This window comes from Sus scrofa, chromosome 18 (assembly GCF_000003025.6).
Source record: "Sus scrofa isolate TJ Tabasco breed Duroc chromosome 18, Sscrofa11.1, whole genome shotgun sequence".
Classification (NCBI taxonomy): Eukaryota; Metazoa; Chordata; class Mammalia; order Artiodactyla; family Suidae; genus Sus; species Sus scrofa.
The window spans coordinates 5,217,092-5,231,625 of record NC_010460.4 but is presented as its reverse complement, the minus strand read 5'-3'; the positions used below and the strand labels follow the sequence as shown (position 1 = coordinate 5,231,625).

At 41.8% G+C, this 14,534-nt stretch overlaps 1 protein-coding gene across 19 annotated transcripts in view; it reads right to left on the bottom strand.

The window, feature by feature from the left end:
• Positions 1 to 14,534, bottom strand: part of KMT2C (lysine methyltransferase 2C) — a 286,456-nt gene that overhangs the window by 48,043 nt on the left and 223,879 nt on the right. For 18 of the 19 annotated variants that reach the window (XR_002340465.1, XM_021079123.1, XM_021079121.1 and 15 more), the window contains 8 exons: positions 13,406 to 13,586; positions 8,724 to 8,828; positions 8,328 to 8,375; positions 6,992 to 7,126; positions 6,780 to 6,812; positions 6,570 to 6,677; positions 2,200 to 2,332; positions 1,790 to 2,004 (listed from right to left, as the gene is read on the bottom strand). Coding sequence is in view for 18 of the 19 variants with exons in the window: in XM_021079123.1 (XP_020934782.1) it covers positions 1,790 to 2,004; positions 2,200 to 2,332; positions 6,570 to 6,677; positions 6,780 to 6,812; positions 6,992 to 7,126; positions 8,328 to 8,375; positions 8,724 to 8,828; positions 13,406 to 13,586 (958 nt within the window). In the remaining variant the exon portion in view is untranslated. The remainder of the gene's footprint in view (positions 1 to 1,789; positions 2,005 to 2,199; positions 2,333 to 6,569; positions 6,678 to 6,779; positions 6,813 to 6,991; positions 7,127 to 8,327; positions 8,376 to 8,723; positions 8,829 to 13,405; positions 13,587 to 14,534) is intronic. The other variant, XM_021079130.1, reaches the window with a different exon arrangement.

The window sequence follows — 14,534 nt, the reverse complement described above, 5'->3', positions numbered from 1 at the left end:
CTGGACCCTTAACCCACTGAGCCACAAAAGAACTCCAATAAATATTTTCTGAATGGAGTGCTGCCTCACTAACACTCTCACATGCAGAGCTAGCAAGTTTTTAAGTCAGAAGTCTAAGCAGCCAAGAAAGAGTTAAGCCAAATGTAGTAAACTCCCTCAACCATGTAAGATGCTACCAGAACCATAGCTAAAAGTTTTGGAAAACACCTGTACTCGAGAGAAATCTATTTGATCAAAAGGAAGTAAATACTCATTATTAAATGTAAGCATCTCATCACCATTTGTGCATGACAAAGACAAAGAAAAGTAATGATTTCAAGCCATTTCTATGAAGTTCAGTGTCGGGACAGTGTATAAAATGAAGTATGGGTGAGATCAATAATTAGGAATAAATGCAGACATGATTCTGTCCATATTAAAAGAAAAAAAGAAAAGAAATCAATCTTCAAAAAAAGCCAGTGAAAATGGAAATCAGTTGACAGATCAGGAGCCCTAACATAGTATTTCATGAGGTTTTAGAATCATACAGGTAAACTTATTAAGGAAAATTACTTAAAACACAAAACAAACAAACAAAAAAACCACAGGAGTTTCCATCGTGGCTCAGTGGTTAATGAACCCCACTAGGACCCATGAGGATGCAGGTTCAATCTCTCTCAATGGATTAAGGATCCAGCGTTGCCGTGAGCTGTGGTCACAGACGTGGCTCGGATCCCCCGTTGCTGTGGCTGTGGTGTAGGCTAGCAGCTGTAGCTCCGATTCAACCCCTAGCCTGAGAACCTCCATATGCTGCGGGTACAGCCCTAAAAAGACAATAGACAAAACACAAAACCCAACCAAACAACTACAGCTCCACTCAAAAGACAATTTACCCTGATACTAAGTGACTTAATAGAATCAAATATGCTCATCTCTAAATAGAAGATAAAAGTGCAGTTTAAAAAAAATACTGGAAGAATGTGTACATTTCTTTAACAGACAACCCCCCCTTAAACCACTCATTTCTACTGCTATTTCTGTGCACAGCGAATAAAGTACCACAAGGGAGTCAAAGCCAAAGAGCATCTAAAAGACAGGGGTCATCCACATGAAAACCCACTTCTAGGTACCCTCGCAACAATTCCAAAGAGCCATGTGTTGACAGCTGGAAAACTACTGCAAGACAGAGTTTAAATGACCTTTTCGAATCCCGGTTTGTCTTGCAACACGAACTCAAGATGTTAAATCAGCATTTGCTTACAAATATTCTGTAAGCGACATTTCATTAATCCAACTGTTTCATCCTCTGGTTAATCGGAATTGTCAAACAGTACCACTGTACCAGCAGCTTTTTTTCGAACGGACTGGACAGATGGGGAGAAGGGGAAATCGCACTGCGTTAGGTCTGATGTGAACGATACTTAGAACTGAGTCTGATTTAACCCAACTTCATGCTTCTGATTAAGTGTTAAGCTTCTATTCTAGGAATTTTTTTGGAGAATTACACATATAACACGACACTGACGTTCACATGTTCAAAAAGACTGCAAGGAGAGGGAATGATTTCATTAATTAAAATTAACTTTGGGTAGAAAGCTCAGAACTAAGAAAATGCAGGATGTTTCCAGATATCTTGACATTGTGCAGGCTCATGAGCTAATAAACATTAGTGATGACACAGGACTCTCTGCTGGAGCAGAACGAAGACAAAAACGGCCTTTCCTTACACACACACACACACACACACACACACACACACACACACACGGGAAAGCTGGAGACACGGAAGCAGAGAAGGCCTGTGACTCACCGGGGAACTCCTCCTTGAGGTTGGGGAAATTAACATTAGTGTAGAGCACGGGGGCCACCGTTGCCATTTCGCCCAGGGCCTCCTCCTTCTCCCACTTGAGTGTGCTCCTCTGGGCGTTTGACATTGTATCATTTTCTCCTTCCATGGTGGGCGCCGAGGATGTCCAAGAGCCGTTAGGATCACTTGCCATTGGATTAAAGGCTGGATTTTTATCCCTGGCAAATCAAGTAACTTTCTAAGTACTATGGTCAAGCAGTTTCATTAAAGCTCTTACCACAAACAGCTGATGTTTGACAATTGTTAGCAAAGATCCCAGAGGGCGCAGCACACACACTAACACTGTGCACACACATCACTTAGAGTAATTAATATGTATCAAGTTTCTGCAGAAAGCAAAGGCTTCCAGATACCTGGCATCAGCGTAGGGAGATGGTGCGACAGAAGGGAAGGTTCCCAATCCGCTTCCAGCAGGCAGAGAGTTATGTGGGAGGTGAGGACCGGGTGCAATAAGGCCATTCATGAGTGGTATCCGTGAAAAAACATCTTAGAAGAAGAAAGCATTACTTCAGTTTGCAAATTATTAAAAAATAAAAGCAGCAAAATATTTCCAAATTAAAACTATTGAATAGTAATTACTATTTACCCCCCCCCCTTTTTTTTCTTGGCTTTTTAGGACCATACCTATGGCATATGCAGGTTCCCAGGCTAGGGGTCAAATCAGAGCTACAGATGCCAACCTACACCACAGCTCAGAGCAATGCTGGATCCTTAACCCACTGAGCGAGGCCAGGGATCGAACCCGAAACCTCATGGTTCCTAGTTGGATTCATTTCTGCGGCACCACAAGGGGAACTCCTATTTATCACTATTTAATAAAAGGTGTTTATTTAAATACTATTTAAAAGTAGGATTTAAAGTATTGCCTACAGAGGAGCCGATTTCAAAACTGTAAAGTATGGTCTCTGTAATTCTATTTACTTTATCATGATAGATGTCTTGGAGACCAACAGCCCTGGGCTTGAATCTTAATTCTGCTACGTGCTGGAAGCAGAATCAAGCACTATTTCTGTAAGATGAGGGTATTCTGTAATGTAACTGGCACACTGCCTGCACCGTTTTCAGCACAGTGCTGGGATGCAGTACATGTGAACTCTAAAAAAGAAAGCGCCTTCCCTTCATGGCTCAGAGGTTAATGACTCTGACGAGGATCTATGAGGATTTGGGTTCAACCCCTGGCCTTGCGTTGAGCTGCAGTATAGCTGTAGACATGGCTTGGATCCTGAGTTGCTGCAGTGTAGGCTGGCGGCTGTAGCTCAGATTCGACCCCTAGCCTGGAACTTCCATATGCTGCAACTGCAGGTGTGGCCCTAAAAAGCAAAAAAAAAAAAAAAAAAAAAAGAAAAGAAAAGAAAAAAAAAGGGGGGGTGAATCTCAACAAATGCTAATAAGTTATCAAATATTCCTTCTCTTCTCCACTCAAAAATGTACAAACAGATGTTCCTTATACCAAAATGAAAACCCGTCTACAACTTTTTCTTTTGTCTTTTTAGGGCATACCCGCCATACCCATGACATATGGAGGTTCCCAGGCTAAGAGTCAAATTGCAGCTGTAGTTGTCAGCCTATACCACAGCCACAGCAATGTCAAATCTGAGCTGCATCTGCGACCTACACCACAGCTCACGGCAACACCAGACCCTTAACCCACTGAGGCCAGAGATCGAACCCTCGTCCTCAAGGATACTAGCTGGATTTGTATCTCGTAGCGCTCTATCAGTACTAAGTACTGGAACTGCAATGCAACCATGTTGAAACCTTACATCAGAGGAAGAGCTATGACTTATTAGCACTTTACTACGTGCCTGGAACTGTTCTAAAAGCTTCTACGGTCCTCACGACAACCCTATGAAATGGGTTATTACATGTAGCTCCATTTACGCAAAAAGACTCAGAGAAACTAAATAACTTACTCAAGTACACATAAGTAAATGTAAAACATCCTCCCTTTATGATTATTTTCATTAGAAGCTGGTCTTGTCTTCCCCCTTCTCAAGTCTACCATGTTTACTCAACCTGGTCACACTAGTATCATTTTTTTTTTCTTTTTTGGTCTTTTTAGGGCCACACCCATGGCATATGGAGGTTTTCAGGCTAGGGGGTCAAACCGGAGCTGTAGCGGCTGGCCTAGGCCACAGCAACGCCAGATCTGAGCCGCGTCTGCAACCTACACCACAGCTCATGGCAACGCTGGATCCTTCAACCCACTGAGAGAGGCCAGGGATCGAACCTGAGTCCTCATGGATACTAGTAGGGTTTGTTAACCACTGAGCCACAACAGGAACTCCTAGTATCTTCTTCACGGCATGAATCATAGTGAGAACTGAAAAGTCACTTCATGTAACTTTCACCTAAAGTGATTTCAAGTTACTGTCTCCAGCTTGTAGAAATTTCCCCTTTCTGCTTTTTGACCTTCTGTAGAACTGTCAACACATCCCGCTCTGCCACCGGTCCTTCCTCCCCACTCAACTCTGTTAAGTTATTCCACTGAAAATCACAACCGTTACCATCCAATGAAACCACATCATTCAAGAACTCATCCTTCCTAACTTTACCACTGTCTAATCATCATTGCTAAGATCCTCTAACTCTCATGCAGGATCTTCATCTCCGTCTTTTTTTTTTTTTAATTTCACCTAACCCTTAGAAAGGGGACAAAAAAGGAGCATCCAATGCACACCTTATTTAAGTAAGTTAAGCATGTAACTCATTACATTTAATTAAGAGCTCTTCAAGATTGTGCACTCTCCTGGCAGTACGTTCTCTCAAATCTCATTCTTCTGACAACTTCGGTAACTACCGATACACAGATAATTCCTACATTTTCAGCTGCGTGCTTCAACCACCGCCAGGAAGTCAGAACAATGTATACACCCCCTTTCTGACAAACTAAAAATGGCCTAAAACTAAATTCATTACATCTCCACTACCCACCCTCCCCAACGCACACACAGACACACACTTCCTTGCTCCCTATTTCTAGTTTACAACACAATGGTTAGCCTCCAGGCAAGCCTGGCTCATATAGCGTCTAACTCGTTTCACCGCTCTCTCCTCACGCCTTACACCCACTGGGTAGCACAATCCTGCTTGTTCTAACATCTCTGTCTCTCAAATGCAACACCTCCTCTCCCTTAGCACTGCAGGTATATATACAGGGACTCAGATTCTTAACTCAGTTCCAGTTGCAATAAACTCATTAGTACAGCTTGTCTCAGATTCATTTCTGATTTTGACATCAGAGCTGCTCTGCCAAAATGTATCATCCATCAGGTCATTTCACTGGTGTGAGATTTTCAATGGCTCTCAGAAACCTGGAGAAAAAAAGGCCAACTGCCAACGCCTGGTTTGCATAGCTGCCTAAACAAAACCTAGCCCCAGGTGCACCCCCTGTTTTCGCCTCCTTAAACACTGCCTCCCCGCACAAAATCCTCGAAACCTTCCTTAAAAAGGAGACTGCACCGTGAAATGACTGAAAGAATGACTGTGAAGTCTTTTTTAAGGGCATTTATCTTTAATGGACATGATTTCCAAAATACATGCTTTCAGTTTCAGAAAACACAGAAAGAGCTTTTCTTTCATGTTGGGACGAGTTCTTCATCATTAAGGAAGTGTTAAGGGGACAATTTAAGCAAGAGGCACTTATGGTGATTCTCTTTTATCCAAATGTAAGTCACATGTTTAGTCTGGCAAAAATCAAGGTAAAATGGTGTTTACAGGCTAAATTGGTAGAAATTAAAATATTTTAACTATGTACATTATAGAACTTGGCATGTATACACAAAAATTGGTAGGGAAGATAAATTATCTGCACACTTTAGCATTCATACAACAGTGTATGAGCTTGTAAAAGTACCATTAGTCAATACACAGTCATGAAGCAGTGACAACAGGATACAGAGAAATGACCCCACACTCAGATTACCAAGCATACACCCCACCACAGGGCCACTCCAGACGCCTTTCTGTAGACAAGTCCCATACCTGCAGCACTACCTCCTCATCTACTCCCACAAGTTGTGACTCTAGCCAAGTCATGCTGCAGCTCTCCAGAAGGGGAGAAAGGAACGCTTTAAGCTTATTTTGCAACGAGTTACAGTGAGCAGAAGAAAATGGATCAATCGAAAAACAGGCCAATCTCCCTAGAATGAGGAACTTCACAGTCAGGGGTGGAAAGGTCCTGGATTTACTTTCAAAGATATACTGGGGCCATAGTCCGTGGCACAGTGTACAGTGCTGAAGACAGAAGGGACCCCACCTTCAAGGGGCTCACAATGTAGAGGGAAAACCACCATCACCCAAACAGGTATTTACATTTGTACCTCACGCTACAAATGGAAAGCACAGGGGTAGGTATGGAGGGGGTGCCCTGCTTGTCACACAAGACGACAGTGAAACTGAGACCGGATCCACCAGGCCAAGGCAGCCAGGTGAGGGGGGAGCAGTTTTCCAAAACAATTTTTCGGGAAGGCCTAAGTGAAAGTGAGCTGGGACTAGGCCTGGTGGGAGTGGTGAAGAAGGCAGGGGCTGCCGAGAATGCGAGCAGAAGAATGCTGGTCATAAAGCAAACCACTGACTTCGCGAGACCGCCAGCGAAGTCGGTGTGCCGCTGAGGCAAATGCAGAGATGAGTACTTTTCCGTGGGCGTGCCGTCACGAAGGGACAGGGCTGCAGGCGCACGCTGCACAGCCATACTTACGACACTTTTCTAGAGGTGACATACCCTGACTGTGCATGGGCAGCAGCTGTGGCGCCGGGGCAGGGGGAGGCTGCGCGGCTGCGGGGCTGAGCACCGCCGTAAACAGGTCCTCCACGTCCTTTCCTCCAAGCTCTGAGAGACACAATTACAGCGACCGTGAGGTTAAAAGACTGCAAGAGCCGAAGAATACAGGAAATGCCCTTTTCATCAAGTAAAAAAACAGAACACAGGTACCTGGAATTTTATATAACTTTCCAAGAATTGCTCCTAGGATAAAATAAAGAAGTGGAAATATTAACAACTACCATTTCGATGCCCTGATGCCAAAGAGCATTTGACATAAAATTATCAATGGAAATTAAATTGTAAATAAGCATGCAGAAATCTTTGAAAATCATATTTACTCATGTCTTTTAGAAAGCCTAGATGTAGGGCAAATAGTTTACCATCTGTGACCATTTTGTCTAGCTCAGGACTGAGGATGCCGTCAAGCTGCTCTTCACTCAAGGGTCGTGAACTCTGATTGACACTTGGCTGAGGCAGAGAAGGGTCATGAGCATCAGGCCCAATGTCTATTCCAGCTGGAGGAGCAAGACATGCACAGGGAGAAGAGTGAGTGCGCGTACCTCGCGCAAAATGCACGGCGTGAGTTACCTGCACTGACACCCAGCAACAGGACTGACACAGGCAATGAAAAGCCTGTCATTCTGAATTAATCTGGATTTTTTTTTTTTTTCTTTTTCTTTTTTGGCCACCCCATGGCACACAGAGTTTCCAGGCCAGGAATCAGATCTGAGCTGCAGTTGCAACCTACACTACAGCTGAGGCAATGCCAGATCCTTAACGCTCTGAGCTGGGCTGGGGATCACACCTGCGTCCCAGTGCTCCCAAGACGCCGACAATCCCCTTGCACCACAGCGGAAACTCCTGATCTGGATTCTTATACCAACCTGCAGTATTAATCAGTAAAAATCAGGCACAACGTATCTGTAAATTTAGGTGCCGCCTAAAGTTATATTTTAATCAAAGCAAGAACATTTCCTCAGGCACAAAAGAGCACATCTGGTTCTTAACTGCTAACTTCCACACAAAAAGCACCATATCATTAAGAATCAATATACCATGTTAAATATACAAACAATTGCTTTCATTTGGAAAACAGTGGTGTCAAATATATAGTTCAACTATATATGCAGTCTGTGAAACAATTAAGTTTCACACACATTTTTTAAAAAAGCTCTAAAATTCTTCATGCTTAGTAAAAATTAACCTTTTGCAAGTAATTTGAACTACAGGTTGTATTTCTGAAATGCAAAATAAGTCAAAAACAAGAAACAGATTATGTTTATAACATATTTTATCTCATATAAATTGGTTTTTAAGCAAGTCACATTTATAAGTGGTTTATCATCTACCTTATCATGCCTTCTCAATATTATTACTGTCAGAAAGTAAAATTTCATCTGCTCGTATCTGATCTTATATTAGGAACTAACTCTATAATATTTAGGTGATATTAACAAGAATAAAACCATTCACTTGAAAAAAAAAGAAAAAAGAAAAAAGAACACTACTGAGAGAGTCATCCAAAGCACAGTGCAGGTGTCCATGCTTTGGCTGCACACACAAAGGGAAAAGCGAAGTCGGATTAGTGACACATTAGCACTATAACAAATACACATGCACCTACAGGTTGTTTCAGCTGAATTCACTATTTAAAAAAAAAAAAAAAAAAAAAAAGACTACTTCTAGTCAGCCGTCATCCATTGCTCAGTTTCTTACCAAATGGACAAGGTGAGCTCTCAACCTGGAAAGTGCATAAATCAAGACCTACAAGACCCAAACCAAATAAAAGGGGTGATTACCAGGAGCAGGAAGTGGGGGACAATGCAAACAAAAGAAGAGACAGGTGCAGCAGGACACTAAGGCAACAGGCCTTACATCTGATGCACTTAGAAAGACAACATAAATGAACTAACTGGCTATCTCCCCTCTTAAAGCAGAAAAGCCAAGGCAGAGCAAATAAAACGAGTTCTTTGACAACGCCAAGGAAAAAAGAAAGAAGAAAAAATAAGGTTTATTTTCAGCTTCAGAGAAAAGACTAAACTTGTTTCACACACATATACCTCTCACTCACATCCTAAAGCAGACACTGGGCAGATGGGTATTCACATATACCTGAATGATCAACTGATTTCGCCAGGTCATCTGAAATTATTCCAAGAATGTCATCATCTGTGTTTAAGACTTCGGAAATGTCGGCTAAGGCGTCATCAGCAGTACCTAAGGAGAGCAAGTACTTCTTTAAAATGTCAATATTTTCCAAGAAATTAAATGCCGAAACTCACTCATTCAGCCATTTACTAAATATCTAGAGTAGCACAGATGCTGAGCTAAGTGGCAGAATTATAAAATTTAAGACTATTACTTCTAAAGTAATATTTCATAGAAAAGGCATTCCAACATTTTCAATACCAAAACATTTAAAATTAAGACTGTTTCTATTTTGTGACTATTATATATTAACAATAAAATAAAACTTAAAACTAAAACACCCTGGCAATAAAAGTGAAACAGAATGCTCTAAGAAACAAGGCAACAACGTCATTAAGACAGTGGCATCTCTAAAATGACACCTAGAAAATAACAGCAGAAGATAAATATCAAAGACAAACCTACTGTGGAGGAGTTCCTTGTAAAGTACAAACTGGATACCATCTCGTTAAATGCCTACTTCCAGCTCTACTCCTAACACGGATTAATTCACTTATTTATTCGAGAAGCTATCTGAGTACCCACGGAATCATGACTATGGATTATGGTAACAGGCACTGGTCCGGCCACCGGGAACGCAGAAGTGACCACAACCAAGCGCATGCCCTCCAGAGCTCACTTCTCTAGAGGGAGCCCGACAGTAAAGAAACGACCTGAGTATAAGTGCTGTAAAGACAAGCAACGAGCGGAAAAGGACTGAGAATCAGATGTGGAGATACTGCATTAGAGAAAGCGGTAGTGGTGACGAGGCATCAGTCTCAATGAGCTGGGGGAGCACACGAGCTCAGATGGAAAGAGCACCCCAGGCAGAGGGGAGGCAGGTACGACGACTGGAGGAGCGAGAGGTGTCATGACAAGCGGCGGTAGTAATAAAGGGAAAGATGGGGAGAAACACTAAAAACGCAGCCAAGCAAGATTACGTGTAGTTTCAAAGGTCAAAGTGAAGACTGATCTTTATTCTCAAGTATAAAGTACAGGTGACCTTTGAACAACATGGGGGAAGGGGCGACGACCCTCCACGCAGTCAAAACTCTGAATATAACGTTGACCCTCCCTGGCCTCTTTTCCATGTCTGCAGATTTAACCAACCAGAAATTCCAGACAGGTGTGGGTATTAGTGAAAAAAAAAAAAACCCGTGTAAGGGAGCCCTCCAAGTTCAAACCTCTGTCGTTCAAGGGCCCGCTGTACAATGGGAAGTTGGTGGAAGGGTGGAGGGGGGTCCGACAGCAGGACCGCCAGGGTCCAGGGGAGGGGCAGGGAGAGCTGGGCGAAGGGGTTGGCTCTGGGATATCATCGGAAGGCAGAGACAAACCTGCGGATGTATGAGATTCGGAAGGTGAGCTAGGGAGGCATCAAGGAGGACTCGATGGGTTTCTGCCCTAATCAAGGAGGAGAGGATGTAGGCTACCTGTTGTCACTGAAGTTACCAAACCTGTGAATTTTTTTCATCCATGTTGACTGCATTTTTACTTAAGGAAAAAAAAAAAAAAAGAAGGGGAGAGGAAGACATAAAATACTCTAGATCTCAGAGCAAATGTTTCTGTGAAACATAAACATTCTCCTCCCATTAAACATATGCTTCTCAAAAAGAATTCATACATGGAGTTCCCGTCATGGCGAAGTGGTTAACGAATCCGACTAGGAACCATGAGGTTGCGGGTTCGATCCCTGGCCTTGCTCAGTGGGTTAAGGATCCGGCATTGCCATGAGCTGTGGTGTAGGTCACAGACGTGGCTCAGATCTGGCATTGCTGTGGCTCTGGCATAGGCTGGTGGCTACAGCTCAGATTCGACCCCTAGCCTGGGAACCTCCATATGCTGCGGAAGTGGCCCTAGAAAAGGCAAAAAGAAAAAAAAAAAAAAAAAAGAATTCATACATACATAAAAACATTAGAATTTTTCAAAGTGAAAACTAAAGTTTGTATGCCCAATTATTTGTAAAGTCTTAAAAAGATAAAATTATTTCAAGAATGTATTCTGTAAACAGTACACTTGAAAGAAAAAAAAATTCTGGGAGTTCCCATCGTGGCGCAGCAGAAATTAATCTGACTAGGAACCATGAGGTTGCAGGTTCGATCTCTGGCCTTGCTCAGTGAGTTAAGGATCTGGCGCTGCTGTGAGCCGTGGTATAGTTGCAGACATGGCTCGGATCCGGCATTGCTGTGGCTGTGGTGTAGGCCGGCGGCTACAGCTCTGATTAGACCCCTAGCCTGGGAACCTCCATATGCTGTGGGTGCAGCTCTAAAAAGACAAAAGACCAAAAAAAAAAAATTGGATAATTCTTTCAGAGGCCATCAAGGGTTTACATGCTTGTTTGTTTTAAACAAAAGGAATTCTACTAAACAAATTACAATCAAGATTTTTTAAAAGACGACGTTTTAAAAGATCCCAACCTAAAGAGATTCTGCATTTTATCGACAAATTATTAAAACTAATGTAATGGACGACACTGCATTAAATATTTTTAAAGAGGAAGCTATTCCTTTTAACTTCCCCCTTATAAAGGCAAAACAGTGGTTCAAGTGCACCGAACATTCCCTTCAACCTAGGTTTTGAGATGCATGTTACTCTAGTCCTCTACGTTTTGGCTTTATCATTAAACCTTTCTTCAGCAGTTTTGTGGAAAAAACAATTTCAAATAAAAGAGGAATAAAAATAGCATGTATCACAACAGGTCTTCTGTCCAACTTTAGTTCTCGTCCCTTATAAACACTCAAGTGCCATTAACATCTATGTAGGTCTTTACATGAGTAGTCAAAATTCTTCTGAGATACCCCTCAAGGGAAGACATCTTCTGAAGGACCAACAAGTCTCTCATTACACACATTATTTTATTTATTGGTTCGTTTGTTTTTTACGGCCACACTAGAGGCATACGGAAGTTCTAAGGGGTCGGTCCAGTCAGAGCTGCAGCTGAGGCCTACCTTACAGCCACACCAACACCAGATCCGAGTCACATCTATCTGCAACCTACGCCACAGCTTGTACCAACGCTGCTGGATCCTTAACCCACTGAGAGACATCAGGGATCAAACTCACATCCTTAAAGAGACTAAACTGGATTCCCAACCCGCTGAGCCACAATGGGAACTCCTATAAACAACATAATGACATGGATGAGGGCAGGTAAGTACTTAAAACCACAGAACTAAAGTAAAATGATCTGCTGACATTAAGCAAGGAGCATGGCCTTTGTCTCAATTAATGTCCTCACTGCTGCTAACAGTGAGGAAGACTGGGGAATGCGTACCCATAACCGGAGGATAAGACGGCTTCTAATTATTTAAAGAAGTTAACATCAAAAATAAAAGTCTATATTTCAACCCAGGATAATACCCAATCAAGTTAATGAAGCTGCAACTACTCAATACATCAAGTCATCTTTCAATGGAAGGCTGTCAATCTTATTTTCCAAATTGAGTTTATAAAATTGAGTAACAAATGTAATTCAATGGATAAAAAAGGAAGCTTAGGAGTTCCCGTCGTGGCGCAGTGGTTAACGAATCCGACTAGGAACCATGAGGTTGCGGGTTCGATCCCTGGCCTTGCTCAGGGGGTTAACGATCCGGCGTTGCCGTGAGCTGTGGTGTAGGTTGCAGACGCAGCTCGGATCCTGCGTTGCTGTGGCTCTGGCGTAGGCCGGTGGCTACAGCTCCGATTCAACCCCTAGCCTGGGAACCTCCATATGCCGCGGGAGCGGCCCAAGAAATAGCAACAATAACAACAACAACAACAACAACAAAGACAAAAGACAAAAGACAAAGGACAAAAAAAAAAAAAGGAAGCTTATCAGAATAACAGTAAATTTATAACTGACAGTCAGATAAGAATACAGAAGTGGGGGGAAAACTGTGACACTGAACTAGTTAAACACAATGAGCCTGGCTGATGCTCACGTTACTTAATAAATGTTAAATTCTCATACCTGTCTCTGATTCTAGGTGGTCCTCATATTGACTCTATCTAGGGCAGGGGTTCTCAGACGGGGACAATTCTGCAGGGGACATCTGGCTTATCTAGAGACATTTTTGATCACAGCGACATCGTGAGGACAGAGATGCTGCCTAATACTGTACGACACACCCGACGGCCTCCCTCCTCCAACAAAAGTTTATCTGGCCCAAAGTGTCCGTGGTGAGAGACTGATCTCAGGCATCCGATTTCACGTTATTAACAAGTGATCAGCCAGCTCCCAACCACAGCACTCTTTTTTCCTCTTGTGAATTTCTTGGGGCTGTGTAATTAACGAAAACTCTACCTTACCTCAGTTGAAGGTTGCTATATTTACAACTCACCAATTATGGCCTAATTACACTCCCTGGTATTGTCCTCAGCAAACTGTAAACCAAGTATTTTCCTTTGCAACTCACAAGAGTTGATTTGGTGGTAGTTACATAGATAAATTTATTTGTCAAACATTATAGACCTGGTCCACTTAAAATAGTTCTATCTACGCAATACAAGTTATACTTCAATACAGTTATTTTTAATGCAGATGAGGCCAAGCTAAAGCATTTCAAAGGTTTGATTCCAAGGAAGATGAATGTCATGTGATACAGAAAACATTTGTGATTTATTCCACATACCATGAGTTCCAGGTTTCGCTGGCGTTGAGGACGAGCTGAGTAGTGGATCTAAGGAAGGGTCCAAGAAATTTGTGTTCATGTTTGTTTTATATGAAAGCTGAGCTGCATCTTCTGATAGATTATCTAAACTTAGCTTGTTTTGTCTACTTGTATCTAGAAGATCTTTTCCAAAGAAAGCTTCCTAAAGATAAGCACATGTGAAAATGATTGACTTAGTTATAAATTCTAAAATTATAATATTTTGAAATCATTTTGATAAGAAGGTAAATATTACATGAAAGTTCATTATTTAACAATATAGAAAATAAATACATGAACAATATAGAAATATCCTGTCAATTCCTTTATATAGAGTCCACTTCATTAATTAATTAATTTATTTATAGCTATGTCCATGGCATGAGGAAGTTCCCAGGCCAAGGACGGAACCCATGCCACAGCAGCAACCGGAGCCACAGCTGCAGCAATGCTGGATTCTTCCTTCACCACAAGAGAATTCCTTGATTCCCTTATTTTACAAGTAAGATTTTATTTTTTTTAAGTTTTACTGGAAACAAAATTATGCAAATAAAACCACACAATTCTGTCACATGTTATTTCAAGCAACTGCCATATAATGATTCAATAATCCCAGATTAGACGAAAACTAAATTTTAAAATTGATAAATTTACAACACTATGAGACCTAAATTCATATTGTAAGAAAAACTAAAGTGTCATGAGTATTATTAAAATTTATTGATTCTTTGCAGAGGATAGCTCGAGGGTTTGATCTACAGCTTAAATATTTATACATTTCAGGTAGATTTTAGTCATCTCATACTGAATCATACAACCATAATAAAGACATCACACACTATACATCTGAAAGAAGAGCCTGGGTCATTTTAACCATGCTATGTGTACAAAGTCTCCTGCTATTAAAGACACTGGCTTTTTATTCCTTCATTCGTGTTAACTCTTCTCCATTTCAATACAATTTCTCTACTGCAGAGCCCACTCTTGCAAGCTGGGCTCCTTACAGCTCTACCATCGCTCCCAAACTTCTCAAGGATCAATAAAGGAACCAATGGAAGCTTCCCTTCCTTCAACCAAGAGGCTCTGTTCTAATCTAATTTCTATAATGCAG